Below are 14,313 nucleotides of genomic sequence, written 5' to 3'. Positions count from 1 at the left end.
AAAAGTAGTTCTTCCCCTCTCTTCTTTCCTAAAATACCTATTAAAAAAACATGGGATTCTATCTATCCAACACGTCGAAGCTTTTGTTTTCCAGCTGTTTATCCTGGTGCTTCATTTTAGGAGGAACCCTTTGCTAGATCTTTCACTACCTAATTTGCTCTCCAGCAACATTTATCCTGCCATTTAATCAACCCATCTATTGAGTTTTGTTTTGTGTTTAGGACACAATGTCCTTATGCATCTCCCCGAGCATTGGTCATATTTATTTTAAGGAATAATTCAGGAAATCACAATTCTTTCTGGATATTGAAAGCTATCTAAGATAATACTTTCTTTAACTGACCCAAATGTCCACATTAACTGCCCTATCCAAGCAGACGACTTCATGCTTGCTGCCTTGGACAATGCAGGGGCCGAATGCTGAGGTCACTACTGGTATCTGCCACTTCCAAGCTTGAAGCCTGTGCAGTCATTTCCTCTGGCCTTTGGTTTGCTTCTTAATCTGATCTTATCTGCTTTTTCAATTTTTCAGAAACTAGACTTAATTTCCAGTCCACCATGGGCATCTATTTTTGTACTCCAGTGTTATTTTTTATACTAACACATTGCTTTGTTACCCAAAAAGGGGGGGAGGGGTGTGGAATAAGACAAAAAACCCTAACATTATAGAATAATCATAGATTTGCACTTAAAAAAATAGCTTTATTAAGGTATAACCCACCCAATGCTAGTTTTCAGTAATTTTCAGTAAAGTCAGAGTTGTGCAACTACCACCACAATCCAGTTTAGAACACTGCTGACACCCAAAAAGCTCCCTTGCAACAGTCTGCAATCAATCCCCTCCTCTCAGTCCCAGAAAACCACTGATCTACTTTGTCTCTGTAGGTTTTCATTTTTTAGACATTTCATATAAACGGAACTGTTGCACGCATCAGTAATCCAATCTTTTTTTATTGCTGAGTAGTATTCCATTGTATAAATATACCACATTTTGTTTATCCATTTGCCAGGTGATGGGCATTTCAATTATTTCCAGTTTGGGACAATTACAAGCAATACTGCTATAAAGATTTGTGTACAGGTTTTTGTGAACCTAGTTTTCACCTCTCTCTGGAGTCAATACCTAGGAGTGAGATTGCTGAGTCACGTTTGTTTAACCCACAAGAAACTGCTAAACTGTTTGTCATTAGGTATGTAACATTTTGCATTCCCATCAGTGACGTTCATGAGAATTCTAGTTGCTCAGCATTCTTGTCAGCATTTGATATTGTCTCCCTCTTTATTTTAACCATTCTAGGAAGTGTGTAACGGTATCTCATAGTTTTAATTTGCATTTTCCTAATGACTACTGATACTGTATCTTTTCATGTGATTAGTCATATCTTAAAGATAACGTCTTTAAAAGATTAAAAAGATTTTAATCTTTTGCTTACTTTTAAATTGGAATATTTGTCTTCTTGAGTTTTATGAATTCTTTATATAGTCTGGACATAAGTCCTTTGATGACACGTGCTTTAGAAATACCTAGAACTTACACTGGATTTGGGTCTACCTTCCTAACTCAGAATGTTTCTCCCAGTACTGCCATTCTTGGTCTTATTGAATGTATCATTTGCTGAGATGATATTCCATGCTACTTTTGACTATGGAACTCATTTTACACAAAATAAATGAAGAAAGGGGCTCATATCCACAGGATTCACTGACCTTACCATGTGGCATACCTAAAAGCTGCTGTCCTATTGAGGACTCAGTTTTTGTGCCTGGGTGGCAAAACTCTGTGGGGTTGGCACTGTCCATATATGATGTGGTATATGCTCCAAACTAGAAACCAATATATGGTGCTGTTTTCCCCATAACCAGAATACACGAGGCTAGGTACCAGGTAAAGGAAGTAGAAGAACTTATCTATCACTACCTACTGACACAAAAGCTTTGCTTCTCATCACCACAACTTTGGCCTCTACTAGTTTGGAGCTATTAGCTTCCAAAGGGACACAACAATAATTTTACTGGACTGAAAGTTGAGACGCTCCTCTGGCCATTTTGGGTTCCTCATGTCACTGAACCAAGAGGCAAAGAGGGGGTTACAGTATTGGCTATATAAAGGGCAATAAAATGACTGCTACACAACAAGAGCAAGATTATGCCTGAAAACCAGATGATATCCACTGCATCAGTTTCAGAGGGCTGCTGTAACAAACCACAATCTTGGTAGCTGAAACCAGATGTTCTCTCAAAGTTCTGGAGACCACAAGTCCAAAATCAAGGTGTAGGCAGGACCATGCTTCCTGTTCCTTGCCTCTTCAAGCTTCTGCTTTGTGGCTAGATACTCCAACCTCTGCCTCCTAGCTTCACAGGGCTTTCACCTCTTCTCTCTACGTATCTCTCTTCTGTGAATCTCTTTATAAGAACACTTATCAGTGGATTTAGGGTCCATGCAGATAATCCAGGATGATCTCAAGATCCTTAACTTAATTACATACCCAAAGACCCTTTTGTCAAAGTCAAATTCACAAATAAGATCAATTCACAAGGATTAAAACATGGAAATACTAGGGCCAGCCCAGTGGCACAACAGTTAAGTTCCCACGTTCCGCTTCGGTGGCCCAGGGTTCGCTGGTTTGGATCCCGGGTGCAGACGTGGCACCGTTTGGCATGCCATGCTGTGGTAGGCATCCCACATATAAAGTAGAGGAAGATGGGCACGGATGTTAGCTCAGGGCCAGTCTTCCTCAGCAAAAAGAGGAGGATTGGCAGCAGATGTTAGCTCAGGGCTAATCTTCCTCAAAAAAAAAAAAGCTAATAGCGAGAGAAATCTAACACAGGCAAGACTACAAAGAGCTGACTCTTAGGAATGAAGCTCTGGGTTAGTTTACCAGGTAAACACAAATATAACCAGCTGAAGTGCTGACTGAGAAAACAAGGAATATGGAATGGGTAGTCACCAGCTGTAGACACATATTTCTTCTCTGTCCCATGTACATATTTGTAAATATTTACCAAATTTGTAAAAAATTACCAATTTATTTTTCCTTTCATTCCCCTACTATTTCACGTAAGGTATGTTGTTGGTGGTTAATCTTATAGTTTATTCTTTATATTACAGAATATAAAAGGGAGATTGTGACTGAACTGGCTAAACTAAAGGTGAATGACCATCACCCAGAAATGGATATAATGACTAATGGGACTTTGGTCTCCCAAGTTTAGGAAAAAGGTATATGCTGCATGTATGAGCATGTGAGGCAGTTGCATCATTTTAGGCAGAAATGTTGCTACTGTTGTTGCTTAGATGCAGGAATGCATATGGATGCTGAGATGACAAGAGGGCAGGCTGAACTGTATTATCTGTTCATGCATCATTTCCATTCATTCTTACACCTTCTTCTACGAAGACAAGACTACCTTTTCCACGATCCCTTGCCAGTAGTGCTCCAGATAAGGCACTACCAATGAGATATGCAATTTATGGAAGGAACAAGACAAAGAGAAACATTTTCCTCCCTCTGGTGGCAGCTGTGGGCAGGCCGGAGGCATCTATAGATGGTGCAAATAGGTTTTGCCACCACTTCCAAGCATCTTCCCAAGAATCCCTCACTTGGTTTCACAGGCAGCTAACAGCTTTAACAACAGCACCTTGTGTCTTCTGACCATCCTCAGAATAACCCACCAGGGTCTTGAGATTAGAGGTCTATCAGGTTTCTGAGCATTCTCTTGAGAATCACCAGTGGCAAACAGCATAGATAATTTCCAGAGGCTTTCTGCAATTTTCAATTTTTTAACTTTAAAACGATCTCAAACTTACAGGAAAACTACAGTATAGTACAAGGAAATTTTCTCTTCCTAGACCATTTCAGAGTTAAGTTGCTAAATAGATGTTCTTTTCCTCCAAACCTCTTGGTGTATATTTCATACATATAAGGACTTCCTCCTACACAATTAACACAAATGATAAATATCTGGAAATTAACATTAATATAATACTAGCATCTAACCCTCAGATTCCACCAAGTTTTTCTAATCGATACAATAATGCTATTTATAGCCAAAGGATCCACTTAAAAATCCGTTGTTGCATATAACTTCGTATTTCCTTTAATTTAGCAGTCTCCTCAGTCTTTCCTTCTTTCATGACCCCGACAATTTTGAAGACTACAGATCAGTTGTTTTATAAAATGTCCCCCAATTCTGGTTTGTCTGACTTTCCTCATTTGAAATTCTGTGTACCGAGCAAGTGATGCTGTATTCTTCTCACTGTATCCCATCTTGGCATGTGGTTTTGATTTACTCCATTTCTACTGATGTTCACTTAATAAGTTCATTAAGGTGGTGCCAGGCTTCTCTGCTTAGTCCTTCCTCTTTGTAATTAATAAGTATTTTGTCGGGAATAAGTTGAAACTATGTTAATATTCCATTCCTCATCAACCTTTCAATTTATTCCCTTATTTATTTATATCAGTACGGACGCAACATCTTCTATTTTATTTAATGGGTTATAATGTTACTATAATTTATTTTGAAGCTCAAATTGTCCCAAATTTAGCAAGTAGGAGTCCTTTCAAGCTGGCTTCTGTGTACTTTTGACATGTTACCATCATTCTTCAAGAACTTTAATATCTGGCACAGTAAGAAGTTCCAGGCTCATCTTGTAATTCCCCTGCCCTGGCCCTGGAAGCAGCCATTTCTCCAAGGAGGGCTGGTTCCTTTTAGTGGAGAAAGATGTTTAGAAACCAAAATCTGATGAGAGCCAGGTATGCTCAATCCTACTGGAGTTATCATTACTCTCAGGCCCGTTTTAGTGACAGAGTTAGGGAATTAATATATGTACATCATTTGTTTCTATATATGTGTACACACACATGCACACATTTATACCTCTATATCTATGTATGTATGTATCTATCACCATGAGTTCACAAAGATACCTACAACTTCAATCTAATAACACAGAGTCCATTTTAGTCTTCTGCTTTCCCATATCTGTAACTCCCTTATCTGCCAGTGAGACACCTGGCTCTCACTATACTTATTATTCGATCAGTTCTACATATGGAACCAATCCCTCAATTCTATCACTGCCACTATGCTGCGCCCCCTCACCCACCAATCCCCAGTCAACACGGGCATCCATTCTCATCTTGCCTGGGCTCCAACACCCTTGACTGAACCCACACCACTACACAGAAGCTCTCTTTACCCTGCCTGGGCTCTGAAACCCTGCTCTGGGCCACTGCCCCCATTCCTACCTTTAGCATGCCAGCCTACCCAACTTCATCTCCTGAAAGTCAGCAATTCCTTCTCTGCCCAGTCCTTTAAGTAACTGTTTAAGTCTTTCACTGCCTGTACTCATATTCTACTGAAAATACTTAGAATGGCTTCTGTTGATAAAACCCTAATGGATATAGTCATTAGCCATTTACTTAAGCTTTCATGGAATGAACTATTTTTTATATTCAACTAAAATCTGCCTCCTTAGATTTAGGAAACAAATGAGGCCCAAGCACAATAAATAAATTCCTACCTGTTATATCTTCCTGTGGACGTGAAAATTTCTTTACTTTAGGCACGGGCACAAAAAAAAACCCCTAAATCTACACAGATGTGTGGGTGCGGTGGGCAGTCACAACATGGAAAGAAAGTACTGTTCATCTATTCTGTCTGCTCAATAACTTCTCCCCCTTTTACTGAAAGAATCTTAGTTTTCTCTTACAGAATTATCCCTCCACCAATCTAGTCTCAGCAGGATTATAAATGAACATGCCTCTTAGGTACCAGACTCTACTAGGATTCTCTACTGGTAAGTCGGATCATAAATGAATAGGTGAGCTGTGTTACTGACAGCAGCACTTTAAGAGACACTTCTTAGTACCCAGATAAACGGAACTGTACTAGTCCTTCTCCATAAAACCTGGTTGCTCAGTTCTTCTTATTGATTCTGTGACCAGACTTCTTGTTGCTTGCAATCATGGAATGCTTTATAATATACTCACTCTGTGGAAACTGGGTATATTTATAAGTACAGAGGTCCCCAAAATAGTATTATATTTGACAAAGAGATGGAAGTGGAAGTAGAGAAGGTAGTCTGAGTAGATGCTTTCAGAAAAACACTAACTTGGGGCCGGCCCCGTGGCCGAGTGGTTAAGTTTGCGTGCTCTGCTTCGGTGGCCCAGGGTTTCGCTGGTTTGAATCCTGGGCGTGGACATGGCACCGCTCATCAAGCCATGCTGAGGCGGCGTCCCACATGCCACAACTAGAAGGACCCACAACTAAAACTACACAACTATGTACTGGGGGGCTTTGGGAGAAAAAGGAAAAATAAAATCTTCAAAAGAAAAACACTAACTTAAGGAAACTTATAATTCACCATTTCAATAAGGAGATTTCTTGCCAGTGCCAATCCATAAAACAAAATTTATTACGAATCCACGAAAACAAAGGCCCACAAGAGGAGAACTTAACTCACTAGAATCGTAGTGACCTGCCTGGGGACTCTGTTATGTACCCAGAACACATAAAATCTATTACATCTCTTTCACACATTCATTTCATTAACATAACATAGTTCTGCTAATTGTTAGTTCTTTATCTTTATCCTAGATCACATTTACAATCTGAAAAACATCACTTTTTTTACCCGAATAAAAATTTCCAATTCAGTTTTTCTTCTTTTTTCAATTTTCTCCGCCTCAATTTGGCAAGTGTGACAAATGTACAAATGGTTGACAGCTGGTCCTCCTCCATACCTAAAGCATGAAGAATTTAATAATTAGGACAATCCTGAAGAGGGCTGACGTCTCCAACTTTTGGTCAACGGCTACATCCCTAGTAGAGAATAAATCCTCCCAGGAAAATTCTCAGTCATATTTAAACTAATATAAAAATCAACCAATTGGGGCCAGCCCTGTGGCCAAGTGGTTAAAGTTCTGCATGCTCTGCCTCGGTGGCCTGGGTTCACAGGTTTGGATCCTGAGCACAGACCTACTCCACTCATCAGCCATGATGTGGCGGAGTCCCACATACAAAATAGAGGAAGACTGGAACAGATGTTAGCTCAGGGCTAATCTTCCTCAAGCAAAAAGAGGAAGACTGGCAACAGATGTTACCTCAGGGTGAATCTTCCTCACCAAAAAAAAAAAAATCAATCGAAGCACTTGATTTCATGGTTATCAAGGTCAATGACTTGATGAGTTTATTGATGAACCTGTTTTATCTATATTTCATCTTTAGCTTATAGCTACTTCTGCTATATAGTATGTTCAAAGCAACAACAACAAAGTAAAAGAAATGGCTTTTAAAAATTAGCATATGACAGGGGCCGGCCCTGTGGCATAGTTGTTAAGTTTGTGCACTCCACTTCAGCAGCCTGGGGTTCACAGGTTCGGATCCTGGGTGCAGACCTACACATTGCTCATCAAGCCATGCTGTGGTGGCAACCCACACACATAACAGAAGAGGATTGGCACAAGTGTTAGCTCAGGGTGAATCTTCCTCAAGCAAAAAGAGGATGACTGGCAACAGATGTTAGCTCAGGGTCAATCATCCTCACACACACACACACACACACACGAAAATTAGCATATAACATATAAATCTTAGTTACACACAGCCAAAGTCTTAAGTTTTAATGGTGAGGCTTCCCCTGGTCACTCAAGAATTCACAGAATGAATTATCTACAATATTTACCTAAGGAAAACATAATAAGGAAATTACGTGTGAAATGTTACAAAATAAAATTTTAAACACTAAAGTTTAAGAGTTAAACATCACACACACTTTTACAAATACAGGTATTCAGAACATAAAAATTAGAATTAATTATCTAGACAAGGACCACACTAGCTACAAAGTCTTCCTACTCACACTTCAGGGGGAACACATGACAGAACGAGGAGATATTCTCCAAGCTTATGGAGCAACATACAGCACAAGGAGCACATAGGCAATAATGCAATCCTCTTTTAATGAGTCTGACAAACTGATTTTCACAATATCATATTGTCTGATTTAAAGAACAAACCTGCTATATAGGTTATCCCAAATGTTCTGAGGCAGCATCAAAACCAGGTCTTCAATATAACTAGCTTTTCGTGGAGGAACACCTAAAAAAGTTTAGATGGGTCTGTCTCATTCTTAAATTCCTTTATATTACTTTTAAAGGTTAAACTCATTTTTTAACTAATTAATCATTTTTCAATCATTATTCTTAAAGCCCCCTCCCAAAAAGATTAAAAATTAAGTAAGTATAAGCAGTTTTTGGAGATTATGTTCCTAAAGATGAACATATTTCTTGAAATAGAGAAAAATCAGTTAACCAAGATCTTCAAGTATTTAACTCATGTAAATCTTTACCAAGCCTTGAGTGTGTATTGGGGGAAATCAGAGCTAAGTAAGAGACAATCTTTCCTTCATGGAGCTTATGAGCTGGAGAAGAAATGAAACACTTATATAAGTAACTGCAATAAAGGGCAGGCACAGATAAACGCCATAAAAGATTTATGGGGAGACTCAGAACAGAAAGAGCCTTATGTTAGTAGTTCAAGTAGGGAAATAATGAGAGAAAAATTCACCTAGAGAACTATTTCAAGGTTGAGGTTTCTAAATCCAATACAGGATATTCCTACTATCTCTTGTGGTTTCACTGCAAAAATAATTAATTAACGAGAATATCGAGTCTTCAACCATGAAATTTAATCAAGGTGTCACATTAAGGTGTTATTATCATGGGAACAAAGGCTAACATAGCCAATCACAAGGTATTAAACTATACTTAGCAAATAACCATATGAGGTTTTTTGTTAAATTCCAAGTACATTTTCATACTTAGAAAAAGGGCCAGTTATTCACGTAGACAAAAGGGATAAGAGCCATGAATACAGTTGGTAGCTGAATGCCTCTTGGCTGAGAAAAATGAGTGTAACAGAAGTGCTCACCACATTGTAATTGGCTGTTTATCTACCTGTCTCTACTACCAAATCAGAGCTCTGAGAACAGAAATAGTGTCTTTGGTATTCTCTGGCTCTAGCACAGGGACTCAATAAATCTCTGCTCTACGAAGAAGCTATAAACTGCCTATAATTCGAAGAAAAAGCCAATTTCTGAAACCAAAGCAAATTAAACACATTTAAGCTGGACTGAAGACGGGGAAATGAAAAATAAGTGGAAGAGGAAAATTCTTGGCTCTTTCCTAATTTGTAAGTTATTTAATAGCCAAGTCCTACCATTATTTCCCATTAAAGAATTTCTTACCTCCATGAATACAGAGAAAATCATTATTTGAAATAGGTCCAGGTTCAGCAAAGGTCTTAAATTTATTTAGCCACTGTCGAGAAATATAAAACTGAAGGAGACTTGGTTCCATTATGTTCAACAAATTCGATATCCTTCGCCTCTCTTTTTGTGCCTCTTCACTGCTCTTCCTATTAGGGACAATAATTCATTAAATTCAATATGCATTTTACTCCATTAGACCAGTAAGTGCATTTTTCCTATTCCTTATTAGACTTAGCATACACATTAATACTGTGAATCTTATTAGGTCTTGGGAATTATTCAAGAGAAATATGCTTTGTATCACCCCCAACAACACTACACATCCCTAGAGGCAATACCGTACTTTTTTTTTTTTTTTTTTGCTGTGGAAGATTCACTCTGAGTTACCATCTGTTGCAAATCTTTCTCTGTTTTGTATGTGGGCCACCACCATAGCATGGCCACTGACAGACAACTGGTGTAGGTCCATGCTCAGGGACCAAACCCGGACCATTGAACCACAGTGCACCAAACTTAACCACTAGGCCACCGGGGCTGGCCCACATTACTGTATCTTAACTACTGGTATCCACATAACCACTAGAACACAGTAGGCATTCAAATATTTGTTAATAAGATCAATCTAAATAGCTAATCTTTTTTGCTCTTTCAGTAGCTAGCACTTGATCTTTTAAAAGATACTGAAAAATACTGAAGATTTATTTTTATAGTAATACTTTATTAGCTATTTTAGGAGAAAATTTGGTACTTACTTTCTACTGTCAGTGCCTGTTTTTTTATTAAAACCAATCTTTCTGAAACCAAATATATTCCTTTGCCCTTCAACTAAAAGAATTAACATTTTCTTGACAAAGGATCACTCTGCATGCAACCTTTCACTTTATTTTACTCGCATAATGAAATGAGAGCAAAATAATTTCTAATCTTTACTCAGCAATCAATTTTGAAAGTCTTCGAAGTCAATAATAACCCCAAAGTGAGATGTTCTCTCATATTTGTCAAAATAGCCTATCTGTGAGTTACTTCCTTACCTGTAGAAAAGAACATAAGCTTCAGCATTTTGTACAGTAGATTCGGAAACTTCAGTGACACTTTGATCATCAAATTCATACCAGAGGTTATTTAAATTGTTTCGGCAGTAGGCAATATAGTGTCCACCTGAATTTCAGTGGAAAAAATTTAAATCATTTCTGTAATACAACAGAAACACAAGAATGGAAAACAAAGTACTTTTTCCATGTGTGTGTGAGGAAGATTGGCCCTGAGCTAACTTCTGTTGCCAATCTTCCTCTTTTTACTTGATGAAGACTGTCGCTGAGCTAACATCTGTGCCAATCTTCCATTTTACGTGGGATGCCACCACAGTGTGGCTTGACAAGCACTGCTAGGTCCTCACCCAGGAGCCGAACCTGTGAACCCCGCGTCACTGAAGCAGAGAACACGAACTTAACCACTATGCCACCAGGCCGGCCCTGATAAAGTACTTTTTGTATCCCCAGTTCCTAGGGAAACTGAGATATAGCAAGAACTATGCTTCTATTTTTTTCCCAGTATGTAGTCTTACCACCACCACTTGAGGAAATGAAAATAAGGACATAAAATGTAATCTTAAAAAACCCAGGATAAAAATGGTCATGTTAAAGTCCTTATTATTTAACTTTATACAAAATATAATTTCCAGTATTTCAAAGTTAAGAGTAAACTTATTCAATTTACTAACATGTTTTTAATAATAAAAATAAAATAAAAATCCATCTTTACATTTTTTTCTTTTGTTGGTCAGGTCTTATTTAAGAGATCAATTCAGATGTTTACTTTTTTTTAATCTAAGAACATACGTCAAACTGTATACGTACTACTTGCAGTTCCATGATGACAAATGACTGACAGAAGATCATAGGTAACAATTTGAGCTGGACTATCTTTAGCAAGAAATGGCTGAAGATCCAGACCTTCCAGTGGAAATGAAACATGGGTATTGATTTTGGTGGAAAACATCAGTTCATGTCTGAATCTTTTAAGATGAATGCATAAAATCTGAGAGAGAAAGGTAAGATTACTTAAAATTCTATTGTTTGATATCTTAGATGATTCAATGTATATATTTAACAGACTCTAAAGCGTCAAGGTTTAAACACTGTCCTGCAATTATGATAACCTGATTCCAGATATTAAAATGTGGAAATGGTGAAACATGCTACTTCCTAAGTTCACAACTACTGGCTTCTCTAATTTTATCTGTCACCTGCAAGATCCTACAATGTCTGATTAAACTGTGTTCAACAGTTTTACTGTAAGTGCACTTACTTGGTACGTAACTCAGTATTTTAAAAATGGATAATCCTGATAGAGTATACATAGCAACTAGTCAAGAGAACCACTCCATTCTTCAACCATGCTGAAGAATTTACCACATTGTGTTACGTTAATGGTTTACGTTCCTACCACATAAAATAAACTGAATTATAATAAAGCTCATACCTCAGGAAACTTTTGTACTTTACAAAACTTTACTCCATTCCTCAACCTAAGGGGGAACAAGAGAAAACAATTTAAATAAACCCACTTCCCATATGAGTCTACAAAAACTTTAGTATTTTCAAATATACAGCAAAATCTTTTAGAAAATGCAGAGACAAAAGGTATCAGACAAAAAAATGCTCGCTACTGAATTATATGCTACCCATTTAAAAGTATATATGAATAAAACATTGCAGTCCCTTGTAAAAACATTATTTCAACTAAGATAACAGTCATAAACACTTAGGGAGTTGTGTAATTCTTTGATGAAAACTAATTTTTTTAAACAAATGTGCTACCATCCATGGCCTAGCCATGCCTTTATAATATCCAAATATCAAGTAAAACTGGGTAAAATAAAATCCCCATTTTATAGAATTGGTTGGTCAGGTCAATATATTATCACCTTTACTCTTAAATGTAGAAACAAATAACTTGAGATAAATAAAGGATGGTTAACAATTAATAATCAATATTAATATAAACGACAGATTTCTACTGTGGATTTCGGGTCACATGCAAGGTTCTCTTCCATCTTCACTATTATCTTTTTCCTTGCCAGCGTTGCTTTTCGAGGAAGGGTCCACCTCCAGGCCAACTCCCTCTTCAGCCAGCAGCTACAGGCTTCGAGGACAAACTGATGATAAATACTTTTCAATTCACTAGAGGTGTATTTCCTTCTACAAAGTACAAGGCAGTTTTTCATCCTTACAATATACCATTCCTTTTGGCCATGAAGACGACTAACAGCTGCAGGTCAACAGTTCCTTAGGGTTACTGCCAACAGCCAGAAGTTTGTATTATGAAGACTCTAGATCTTACTAGGAAGCTATTATTTTTTTTATTTCAGAGATTCAGAAAAATTTTCCAGTTTACTCTACTTCAAACATATTTGCCTTCAATTCTCCAATTACTTTTCTTTTCTAACTTACCACCAAGAAGCCTTTAAGGCTTTTAAAGCCTGAATTTATTACAAAATAGAAAAAGGCAGCTAGTAGTAGATATCATGAAACAAAATCAGACTTTTCTTAACTATCTTTCTATTCTGCCACCATACAGTAGGTAACATCAAAGTTGATATAACATTTCTGAATTTTACCCATTTTTGAAACTATGTACCTTTATAGTCACTTTCACTTCCTGAGTCTAGCCTATTAACATGGTAATCCAGAAGAGAATATTGCCTTATTTATGATGACAAAACCCATGTAATGAAAATGTATGTTATATATATCCTAGTGTATTTTTTATAACATATTTGGAAAATGATTTATGCAAAATTACATACTTTTTACATAAAAAGTTTTATTTGCCAGAAGTTGCTTACCAAAACTTATTATATATCTCAAAACACACTTTCATATCTTAGATAAGCCTATTAAATATGTTAAATTTTTACTTCAAATTTGCTTTACAGAACAACCAGTCTCTTTTTCTTTTTTGTGAGGACGATTGGCCCTGAGCTAACATCTGTTGCAGGTCTTCCTCTTTTTGCTTGAGGAAGACTGTCACTGAGCCAACATCTATGCCAATCGTCCTCTATTTTATGTGGGATGCCACCACAGCATGGTTTGATGAGCCATGGTAGGTCTGCGCCTGGGATCCAAACCTGCGAACCCCAGGCTGCTGAAGCGGACTGCATGAACTCAACCACAACACCACCAGGCCAGCCTCATCAGTGTCTTTATTTTTATTAGGACAAATCTTACTGGTTTTTATTTTTCTAAATAAAGTGGAAAATTAACTCCACATGCCCAATCCAGGTAACCAAGAAAAATATCATTAAAACACAAAACACGCAATTAAAAGTATCATCAATAACTTACTTTTTGCATTTTTCACAACTGTACATATTGTCACCTGAAAATAGAACAGATCTGGTCATTCCTCTCAAATTAAAAACAAGTTATTTTCTCTTGGCTCTGCAATTCTTTGAGTTTGCCACATGCTGACCCTGCAGCACAGTAACACAAGGCTCACATTTTTCAGTCTCTGCTCAACAGTCAGCTCAGGATGTTTATTTTGCCTAAAACAACCTTCACCTCTCTCTTTTCAACCTTGAAGGTCTATCTCAAATAACATCCTTTCCATCAACTAACTCAACAAAATTTACTGACAGCTAATTATACATCCAAGCAAAGTGCTGTACACACGAAAACAGTGAAGGATCTTAAATATTATGGAGGAACTCACAGAGTAGTCCAGATACAGAAATAAGTCTCTCATATTGCTTGAATTTTCCCTTCTTTGAATCCAGAGCAGTTTTTTCTTTTCTTTTTTTTTTTTTTAAGGACAATGGTCCCTGAGCTAACATCCATGCCAATCTTCCTCTACTTTGTATGTGGGATGCCACCACAGCATGGCTTGATGAGCAGTGTAGGTCCATGCCCTGGATCTAAACCTGTGAACCCCGGGCCACCAAGGCAGAGCACACCAACTTAACCACTATGTCACCAAGTCAGCCCCAATCCAGAGCAGTTTTAAGACTCTTCATATATCATATTGTCTTGTACTGTAGG

General features: G+C 37.6%; 1 protein-coding gene across 10 annotated transcripts in view; it reads right to left on the bottom strand.

Moving 5' to 3' along the window:
* Window positions 1-14,313, bottom strand: part of USP33 (ubiquitin specific peptidase 33) — a 53,633-nt gene that overhangs the window by 4,860 nt on the left and 34,460 nt on the right. For all 10 annotated transcript variants that reach the window (XM_070268821.1, XM_023641823.2, XM_023641819.2 and 7 more), the window contains 7 exons: window positions 13,621-13,654; window positions 11,756-11,801; window positions 11,131-11,311; window positions 10,306-10,432; window positions 9,251-9,420; window positions 8,022-8,103; window positions 6,638-6,746 (listed from right to left, as the gene is read on the bottom strand). In XM_070268821.1, coding sequence (XP_070124922.1) covers window positions 6,638-6,746; window positions 8,022-8,103; window positions 9,251-9,420; window positions 10,306-10,432; window positions 11,131-11,311; window positions 11,756-11,801; window positions 13,621-13,654 — 749 coding nt within the window. The remainder of the gene's footprint in view (window positions 1-6,637; window positions 6,747-8,021; window positions 8,104-9,250; window positions 9,421-10,305; window positions 10,433-11,130; window positions 11,312-11,755; window positions 11,802-13,620; window positions 13,655-14,313) is intronic.

Source organism: Equus caballus, chromosome 5 (assembly GCF_041296265.1).
Source record: "Equus caballus isolate H_3958 breed thoroughbred chromosome 5, TB-T2T, whole genome shotgun sequence".
NCBI classification, from domain to species: Eukaryota; Metazoa; Chordata; class Mammalia; order Perissodactyla; family Equidae; genus Equus; species Equus caballus.
This window is presented reverse-complemented; position numbering and strand designations above follow the sequence as displayed.